General features: G+C 47.7%; 1 protein-coding gene across 1 annotated transcript; it reads left to right on the top strand.

Annotated features, from left to right (window-relative positions):
• The first annotated feature begins 1,266 nt into the window (after positions 1-1,266).
• On the top strand, positions 1,267-9,813 carry actr1b (actin related protein 1B). Its single transcript, XM_070850367.1, has 11 exons — positions 1,267-1,444; positions 2,904-2,968; positions 3,368-3,443; positions 4,327-4,452; positions 4,556-4,680; positions 5,721-5,937; positions 6,014-6,106; positions 6,392-6,566; positions 7,103-7,164; positions 7,262-7,302; positions 7,390-9,813. Exons 1-11 carry the CDS (start codon positions 1,397-1,399, stop codon positions 7,490-7,492), a joined length of 1,131 nt encoding a protein of 376 aa, XP_070706468.1. The 5' UTR covers positions 1,267-1,396; the 3' UTR covers positions 7,493-9,813.
• Positions 9,814-10,045: the final 232 nt, after the last annotated feature.

Below are 10,045 nucleotides of genomic sequence, written 5' to 3'. Positions count from 1 at the left end.
GTCCAGAAGGTCCCTGCAGTGAGTTTGACAGCAGACATCTCTTAACATGGAGGCCTACTTGGCTGTAACCTGCCATTTTACAGATGACAACACGTGTCTGAAGTCTTCACTACTCAGTCTAGTGAAATCCCTGCAGGCACACACAGCGGAGAATGTGGCCTGTGTGAAATCCTCCTTCATGGAGGAATAAAACCAGAAGTCACATGTCTCCTTACTGATGCTGCATCTAATATGATCACTGGCTTTTACTATTAACCCCTGTGTGTTCCTCTCACTGTCATAATAACTCTGCACAGGACAACAGCATGCTAGCTAGGGTTAGCTTTCAGCAGCTTCCTGATTGGTCAGCGGCTGTGACGCAACGTGCTGCGTTCAGGGCGTGTGGGAAACTACACTATTTCAGTGTCAGGTGAGAAAAAAAAAAACATCCACATAATTTACTCATTGGGCAACCAGGGGTAGACAGTAACTGAGTACATTTACTCAGGTAATGTACTTCATTATGTCCGGATTACGAGGTACTTGTACTGCACCACACATGAAACATACATAAAGTACTGTTATGTTGATGTTTTACTGCATTATATTTATCTGACAGCTATAATTAAATATATACAGCATACATTAGTTAGAAAATAAAATATCCTGCAGTGTTATAGAATAAGAATATGTACTATACTATAGTTTGAGCAGGGCTTTAACTTGTTTTGGGCTGAATTCAGTTTTACTGTGTGATATTATGAGCATAAATGAATGAAGCTGTTTTGATTAAGAGTAAATCAGTAAAGTTTAACTGGGATGAGAGTAAACCAGTAGAGTTCACTTGGATGATAATAAACCAGTAGAGCTCACTGGGATGATAATAAACCAGTAGAGCTCACTGGGATGGTAATAAACCAGTAGAGCTCACTGGGATGATAATAAACCAGTAGAGCTCACTGGGATGATAATAAACCAGTAGAGCTCACTGGGATGATAATAAACCAGTAGAGCTCACTGGGATGGTAATAAACCAGTAGAGCTCACTGGGATGATAATAAACCAGTAGAGCTCACTGGGATAATCCAGTATCAGGGCGTTATTCCCACAGACGCTCTGGTCCACGCAGGTTTAACAAAGCTACTTTACAGTAGAAAACGCGTGGCCATCGGGTTGAACGCTGTGATTGGTTTTCCCTCCTGTCAATCAATGTGTTCTTGGACGTGATTGGCTGATGCCGCTGTCCGTCACAGCGCCGCCGCGGTGATGTTGTTGTGGTGGGGCGGCGGCAGCAGCACAGAGGAGCGGCGGCGCAGCGCGGAGTGACAGGACGTCCTCTTTTACATGATTAAAACACTAAACCGGCACCAAGAACCCCGCGGATCCATAGAAACATATCTGAAGCACCCAGTCCGTCATGGAGTCCTATGACATTTTAGCTAACCAGCCGGTTGTGATTGATAACGTAAGTATGATGATGTCATTCATCCACACCCTAACCGAGGCCGCTGTCTGGGAGCGATGCTAACTGTTAGCCTGGTTAACTATTGTGTTCTAGCTAACAGTGTGAGTGGTCGAGCCCGGCTGTCCTCAGTATATCTACAGCAGCTATGAACATGACTCTGCAGTGTTTCCTCCAGATCTCTGTTAGCACCGCTTCAGCTCCTGCTGTCTGTAGCGGCTCTGGCTTTATTCAGACCCGAACAGCAGGAGCTAGCTAGAGCCGCTGCTAGCTTACAGCCCGCACCGGCTAGCTCAGCTGTCCGCTGTGCTCCTAATGCTAATGAGCTAGCATAGCGGGCTGAGCCGTCCGCAGGTATGGAAGAGTCATCCTGGGCCATCGGCTCTGCAGGACACTGAATACCTGCGTCTTTACTCCGGAGCACAAACATTAGCTTCGCTTCAGGTGCGGTGGCCACACGGATGCTAATGTTAGCATCGCAGGCACTGGAGCACAAACAGCTTTGCTCTCAGCTGGAACTGCAAATGTTTTGCACCTTTTGGCAACGTTACATGCTGTATTAGACAGGAGTGAGCTCAGATCTGCTGCCAGCCAAACACTGCTCAGGTGGTTGGTACAGGTGTGACAGGTGTGTCTGCACCTCACCTGTCAGGCTGTGCTCTACACACACACACACACACACACACACACAAACCTGATCTCTGTTCAATAAACTGATTCTGCTTAAAAACTGTGGTTGGAAACACTCAGCAGCAAAGTGAAGCATGTGATCACGTCTGGGGCTGAGACTAACAATTACTTTCATTGTTTATCACTTTCCTGATTAATTGATCTGGTTTTAACTAAAAACAATGTCAGAAAAATGTCGTTCATTGTCTCCAGAAGCCTAAAATAACATCATCAAATGTTTTATTTAGTCCACAACCTAAAGATATTCAGTTTACCGTCACGGAGGAGCAACAAATCCAGAGAATAATCACATTTAGGGAGCTGGAGTCAGAGGAATGTGACGGTTTATCCTTTAAAAAAAAAAAAAAAAATCAAAGTATTTGGTGATTCATTGATAATCGAATGATTGTTGCAGCTGTAATGAAGAAGGAAAGAAGGAAAGTTTAGTGAAACACCGGCGTTGTGTTCTAGTTTGTTCCCTCTGTTCTTTTGGGGAACCAGAACCAGGACCAGAACCAGGACCAGAACCAGCTGTTCTGGTTTAGTGTCAGCACTGCTGGCTGTGATACATCAGGACAAAGTAGCTGCTGAGCTGGAGACGATCTGGGCCGCAGTGTTTCTGAGCAGGAGTGTGTGACTGCTGGTGGCCTCGGGCCGTGTCTTATGACCTGCCTGTTTCCTCACACACACACACACACACACACACACACACTGCTCAGAGATTAGTCCAAACACAACCCTGTGATTCTGGCCTAAATGTCATCTCTCTCTCTCTCTCTCTCTCTCTCTCCAGGGTTCAGGGGTTATTAAGGCTGGGTTTGCAGGTGACCAGATCCCCAAATACTGCTTCCCTAACTAGTAAGTGTTCCTCCTCCTCCTCCCACAGCACTCGCTCGTTAATTTGCTGATTAATTTCTCATTATCAAGTAAATTAAATGCCAGAAATATGTGGAAAGATGCACATTACCATCTCGAGCTGACACGTTCATGTGGTTTATTTTGTTTGACCGACTGAATCTCACAGATCTGTGTGATTTATCGTCTGCAGTGATGTAGGACAGAGAAAAGCAGGAAATAGTCACTTCTAAGAGGCTGATTTGGCCTGAAACGTGACTCGGATGATAAACTGAAGCTGCACTTTAATGTTTTCTGTCAGCTGACTCAGTTTCAGCTCTGCTGCCCGATGTTTTACTGTCTTCTGTGTTTCTGTCTGTGATGATCAATTATCAACTATCTGACTTTGTGTGTGTGATTCAGTGTTGGGCGTCCCAAGCATGTGCGCGTGATGGCAGGAGCCCTGGAGGGAGACCTCTTCATCGGACCCAAGGCAGAGGTACCACACACACACACACACACACACACACACACACACACACACACACACACACACACACACACACACACACACACACACACACACACTTCCTGCTTCCTTCACATCAGTTTGGGTATTTGTAGGAGCCAGCTGGTCACCAAGGGGCTAAATAACTAGTTAGTCAGTGTGTCAGTGTGTAGTGGAGGTCTATAGTGTGTGTGTGTGCTAGTTAGTCAGTGTGTCAGTGTGTAGTGGAGGTCTATAGTGTGTGTGTGTGTGTTAGTTAGTCAGTGTGTCAGTGTGTAGTGGAGGTCTATAGTGTGTGTGTGTGCTAGTTAGTCAGTGTGTTAGTGTGTAGTGGAGGTCTATAGTGTGTGTGTGTGTGTTAGTTAGTCAGTGTGTCAGTGTGTAGTGGAGGTCTATGGAGCCTCCATGAGGACAGTAAGCAGTAACACCAATGAAGGCTCTGAACTCTTTCTGTTCTATCAGATCTCCGTCGCTCAGAAAGTCGAACCTGAAACAGTTCAGATCTCCTCTGGAGGTTCACAGATCTTTAGTTTCTGTCTTTAATTTATATTCTGCTCACACCCGAAGTGAAGTTGTGTGTAATTGAATTACTGCAAACTAAGGCAGCAGTGGGGGGGTCAGAGAGGCGTCCTGTCGTCCTGATGCTGCCCCCACCAGGCAGAGCTTGGATCACACCACGTCTTCAGGCCTTCAGATGTCATATGACCCACACAGGCTGCTGTAGTTCAGTGTGTCTGCCTCATAAAAACGTTCAGTCAGACCCAAAGAGGCTCATGTTCTGAACCATGTGACCGTCCACTCAGAAGAGTTTAGCTGCTGCTGGTGCTGATTTGGCCCGATGGGGGGGTGTCCCATCTCTGTGTCTGACCTCCAGGAGCACCGGGGCCTGCTGTCGGTGCGCTACCCGATGGAGCACGGCATCGTGAAGGACTGGAACGACATGGAGAGGATCTGGCAGTACGTTTACTCCAAGGAGCAGCTGCAGACTTTCTCTGAGGAGGTGAGCCCCCCCGTCCTCCTCCTCCTCTTCCTCCTCCTCCTCCTCCTGCTGTGATAATAAGGCCTCAGATCTGACGCTCTGAATGTGTCCCTCTGTTTGGTAGCATCCTGTGCTGCTGACCGAAGCTCCTCTCAACCCCAGCAAGAACAGGGAGAAGGCTGCAGAGGTTTTCTTTGAGACCTTCAACGTTCCTGCGCTCTTCATCTCCATGCAGGCTGTCCTCAGCCTGTAAGTCTCTCTCTCTCTCTCTCTCTGTGCTGGTTTAATGCCTCTCTACTCCAGTTTCCACCCAGAATCCACTTCTGTCAAGTTCTGCAACTGTGCAGCAGTTTGAGGCGTCAGATTTCTGCTGACTCGTGTGCTGGTGGATGTGTTACATGTAGAGTTAACAAACCAAACCGACGTGGCTGAGACGTACTCGGTCCATGTTTGGGTGCCGATTCTATATGTATTGGGGTTTTTCTTTGCCTTTCTAATGCTGGACCACAGGGAAAAGTTGTGTTGTGCACCTCTAGAGACCGTAGATCATCATGAGGCTTGTTTCTGTTTTTAATCTCACTGCTGCACCGCGCAGCAAAGTGTTGAAGACAGTGTACATGTAGAGGAGAGCAAGTGAAGATACAGACTGTTTAAAGTAAAGTGTTTAGCTTCCTGCCCATCAGAGAGACGGCAGGTTTAGTTAATGATTATTCAGTGTTCCTCTACAGTCGTGTCTCAGCAGAAACTGGAAAGTGAGCGCTTAGCTTAGCTTAGCTTAGTTTAGCTTAGCTTAGCTTAGCTTAGTTTAGCGTTGAGCTGAAACCACAGACTGTCAGACGTGGACACAGTCATGTTGAGCATTTTCAAAATCGCCATCTTGATTTTTGGAGCCAGAGGTGACGCATGTTTTTCATTCACGAGGTAGGAACTGACTATTATTATTATTATTATTATTATTATTATTATTATTATTCCATCCTTATTACTGGAGCACCTACAGGGAGGGTTTGGTCTGTTCACACTGAGCTCTGATTCTTTACATGCTGTTGAATGTTGAGCTCAATATAAAAACTCTCCTCCTCCATCAGTCAGTCTGTGTGTCCCAACCAGAGTCCCTTCAAATAATGGGCCCATTAAGCCCGTATACACACAGGATCAGTGAAGCTAGAGGATGGGTCCTAATGTGTCAGTCTGTCCGGCCTGGTGTGGCGTCCCTTCATGACGTTAAGCAAACAGGATGTGGATGCTGTGTGTGTGAATGTGACGTTACCGCCGTCTGGTCCACGCAGGTACGCCACAGGCCGAACCACAGGTGTGGTGCTGGACTCGGGGGACGGCGTGACCCACGTCGTGCCCATTTACGAAGGCTTCGCCATCCCACACTCCATCATGCGCGTGGACATCGCTGGGAGAGACGTGTCGCGGTACCTGCGCCTGCTGCTGCGCAAGGAAGGCTACAACTTCAACACCTCGGCAGAGTTCGAGGTGGTCCGCACCGTCAAAGAGGTACGGTGGCCCCCGGGGGGGTGAGCCGAGTCTGAAATATGAGCTTTGTCTGATCAGGTGTGTCTCACCTCCGCAGAGAGCCTGCTACCTGTCTCTCAACCCGCAGAAGGACGAGACTTTGGAAACAGAGAAGGCTCAGTATGTTCTCCCTGATGGAAGCACTTTAAATGTGAGTGAGCATGTCCCCCCCCCGTCCTGACCACAGACCCCCCCCCTCCTGACCACAGACCCCGTCCTGACCACAGACCCCCTCCCCTCCTGACCACAGACCCCCGTCCTGACCACAGACCCCCTCCCCTCCTGACCACAGACCCCCCTCCAGACCACAGACCCCCCCCCCCTCCTGACCACAGACCCCCCTCCAGACCCCCCTCCTGACCACAGACCCCCCTCCTGACCACAGACCCCCGTCCTGACCACAGACCCCCTCCTGACCCGTGGCTTTCTTTTTCAGATCGGTCCAGCCAGGTTCCGTGCTCCAGAGCTGCTGTTCAGACCCGACCTGATCGGAGACGAGAGCTCTGGGATCCACGAGGTTCTCGCTTACGCTATCCAGAAGTCAGACATGGACCTCCGACGCACACTGTTCTCCACCATCGTCCTGTGTGGGGGGTCGACACTGATCAAAGGTGGGTGTTACAGGAGATCTCCACTATTTTTTACCTGGCTCTTATCTTTGTAGTGTCACCTCAGCCTGGTTTAACCACAAACAGACATTATATCGCTCTCTGCACACACACCAGACTCCATTCACAAAAACAAGGATTTTACCCTGCAGAGAACACAGGAGCTGCTGGTCTGCTGCTGCCTCGTTTGGTTAGTGTGTTTGTGTTGTTGTGTAACTTTGGTGTTTTAAAGATTAAGTTCTGATTTAAGTGAACTCTTTGAAACACCAAAATCACATCAGCTAGAGCAGCAGCTCCTGTGTACTGTTCTCTAAAATCCCTGTTTTAGTGAATGTAGTCTGGTGTGTGTGCTGTTTGTGGTTAAACCAAAAGGATCTTCCAGGTCTCTCTCTGCCATTTAGACACCAGGATATAAGTAGATCAGGATCTAGTTATCTAGATGAGAACGTCCTGGACATATTTCATATTTCTCTTCTATCTTTCCGTCGATGTCTTTTCCTGTTCATCTCTCTCTCACCGAGTCGTCTCTTCTCTCTCAGGCTTTGGGGAAAGACTACTAACTGAAGTAAAGAAGCTCGCACCCAAAGACGTGAAGATCAAGGTGTGTTGCTGGTGTTTCTGTCCTCAGGCTCTTATTGATTAGATGATCTCTGGATCTCTGTGACCGTGTGTGTGTGTGTGTCTTTGTCTCCGTCCAGATCTCGGCCCCCCAGGAGAGGCTCTACTCCACATGGATCGGGTAAGACGCCGCAGCTCAGGGTTTGGTACTGATGACAGATCTGATATGAAATGTGTAATCTGACCGCTGTCCCCCCCCCCCCCACAGCGGCTCCATCCTGGCGTCGTTGGACACCTTTAAGAAGATGTGGGTGTCGAAGCGGGAATATGAAGAAGACAGAGCACGTGCCATCCACAGGAAGACCTTCTAGAGGGGGCCCGGCGCCCTGCGATCGCCCCCAGAACTGCCCTCAAATGTCCCCCGTCATACCGTCGGAGACTCCCCCCGCCTTCCTCCTGCACCTGCCATCCTGCCGGGTACCTCTGCACCCTCCTCTATCCACCCCCTCCTGCTTCTAAACCCTCCTCTTCCTCCTGAGAAACACACACCTTTATGTGTGCCTGTTTCCATACTTCCCTCTTCCTCCTCCTCCTGCTCCTCCTCCTCCTCCTCCTCCTCCTGCTGTAGGGTGGTGCCACCCTCCACCCTCCAAACACCCACACACAGAGGGCCGTCAGGGTATGAGAGCAGGCAGCGGTTAGCACTGTGGACTCCTGCAGGCCGTGCTCCACTATCATTTAGTCCACGTTCAAGTATTGGTTTCGCTCTCTTGCCTGCAAAGCTCTGCCGGTGTAGAATATCATGAGATGTCAATAAAACCTGAATGTTTTTTTTTGTTTTTTTGCTACTGTTGAAGTTTCCATTCCAGACCGAAGATTTAGAGATTTATTTGATGTCCGTTCAGTTTTTGAGTCTCTGTTTCTGACGTGGATTAGCTGGTGCAGAACAACGGGGTGACGTACTGTAGAAGCATTAATCTAGAGAACCACTGTGTGTGAGCAAAGTTCATTCATTCATTCGTTCGTTCGTTCGTTCGTTCGTTCGTCACCGACTGATGGAGCCTCTTCGTATCTTTTCTGTCGTCGTCACCAGCGAAACGTTTCTGCACAAACACGGCGTGTTTGTGTCGATGAGGAAGATGTTCGTCGGCTCTTTGTCTCAGATGATGGGATTAAAACTAAGTAGGAAAACGCCTTGATTTTTTTTTTTTTTTTAAATCCATCAGTGGGTTCCACGTTTACAGCAGCCGTGATGCACACGTTTAAAGGAGAAATCCGGTGTTTTTCAGCCGCGGTCGCTCTGGTGAAACAACACACACGTCAAACTTTCCAAAGAAGCTTCAGTTTTACAGAATTCAGTTTATTATGACGGAGATTCAGAGAAGTTTGAGAAAAGTCATAACAGGAGAATAAACGTGTGATTTTAAGAGAATAAAGTCGGAATATTTCAGTAGAAAGTCGTAATTTAACGATTACAAACATTTTACAATTACAAAACGTTTCAAGGAAAACCAGCAGAAAAGTTTCAGGCAGCAATATTCAATACGATGTTCTCACTGTTACGACTTTGTTCTCAAAATCTCAGAGCAGTTTTTTCCCGCTCTTTGTGCCTCTGACGCTCCGTCGCAGAGTCGCCATGGTTACTGTCGATTGGTAGCTGGATTCTTCGTTTCCCGCCAGTCTTTCGCTGTGCGGAGGCGACGTGAGCAACTTGTACGTAAAGTTTTGGCTCCTCCTCCGTCTTTCTTTTGAATCCTCTTAAACCTCCACAGAAAACAGTGATGTGGACAAATGTTAACGGTTCTCTCAACATCGATTGACCCGTCGATTCTTTTCTCTATTTGTCTGTAAAATGTAAGGAAGTGGTGACGGTTGTAGATTAGTGGAGCCTCACAGGACAGAAGCTGAATCCTTTGGAGCATCAGACCAGATGCAGATGAACTGATCCGGTGGTGTTTGGGATCGTCGTCTTCTGTAAAGCTGAAGTTTCTCTGCAGAGCTTTAGGAGCCTCGTGCTGCTTCATCTCATGTGTGTTGTTTTTACGACGGAGGTGACGAGCGCAGAATGAAGCGGAGTTATGAAACGAGGCCGAGGCTGGAAAAGGCAGCGTTTCTTCCTTTTTAAACTGTTTGTGTTCAGTGTGCCGTTCAGCTGATTCTAATATAACAGTAGCTGTCCGAGTCCCCACTCGTCTGTTTGAAGCTTTACTCAGATGCATGTCAGTTAGCGGTGTACAGTACAGACAGGGCGGGACGGGGCGTCGTCTGGAGTCTGGGTGGTTCAGCGCTGAGGGGCCAACATGGCTGATGGTTAGATTTTATATCCTCCTCTTCCTCCTCTTCCTCTTCCTCCTCTCTGTGTAGTAGTATAAAACCTGGATCCTATGATTTCCCTGCATCTCGGTGGCAGTGAAGGGGTCGTGTCCACACCCGTGTCCGCCTTATCTCCAGAGCGTCCGCGCCGGAGCGTCCACGTCGTCTGCTTTTGGGTGTTTTTAAAAAACAAAGATTCAAGAAAAAAAAAAAAAGGTTGTAAAACGTCATCAGCCTTGTGTACAGTGGAATGCTTTTCAAAAACGACCTCCACCAAACCCACATAGAATAACAGACTAAAAATGTACAATACTGTTTATTCAAGTGTTTGCTTTTACTTTTCGTAAATTCAATATAATAAATAAGTTAATGGCTGCTGCTCGGATGTCTCATCATTCATTTATCAGCTGATTTACAGTGAAAGACTAAATACTTTCTGGCTTTTTGCACATTTTATTAAACTAGAAACTATATTCTAAGTGTGTGACAGCATCATGGAAAGGATCCCTACAGAGAGAGACCTGGAAGATCCTTTTGGTTTAACCACAAACAGCACACACACCAGACTACATTCACTAAAACAGGGGTTTTAGAGAACAGAACACAGGAGC

The sequence above is a fragment of the Pempheris klunzingeri genome, chromosome 19, assembly GCF_042242105.1.
Source record: "Pempheris klunzingeri isolate RE-2024b chromosome 19, fPemKlu1.hap1, whole genome shotgun sequence".
NCBI lineage: Eukaryota > Metazoa > Chordata > Actinopteri > Acropomatiformes > Pempheridae > Pempheris > Pempheris klunzingeri.
Note: the sequence above shows the minus strand (reverse complement) of the source record. Positions and strands in the feature narration are given on the sequence as shown.

Coding starts and splice junctions, on each gene's coding strand:
- actr1b (XM_070850367.1), top strand. CDS start 1,397: ATGGAGTCCTATGACATTTTAGCTAACCAGCCGGTTGTGATTGATAAC. Junction 3,444..4,326: donor TCATCGGACCCAAGGCAGAG/GTACCACACACA, acceptor TCTGACCTCCAG/GAGCACCGGGGCCTGCTGTC. Junction 6,567..7,102: donor GGGGTCGACACTGATCAAAG/GTGGGTGTTACA, acceptor CTTCTCTCTCAG/GCTTTGGGGAAAGACTACTA.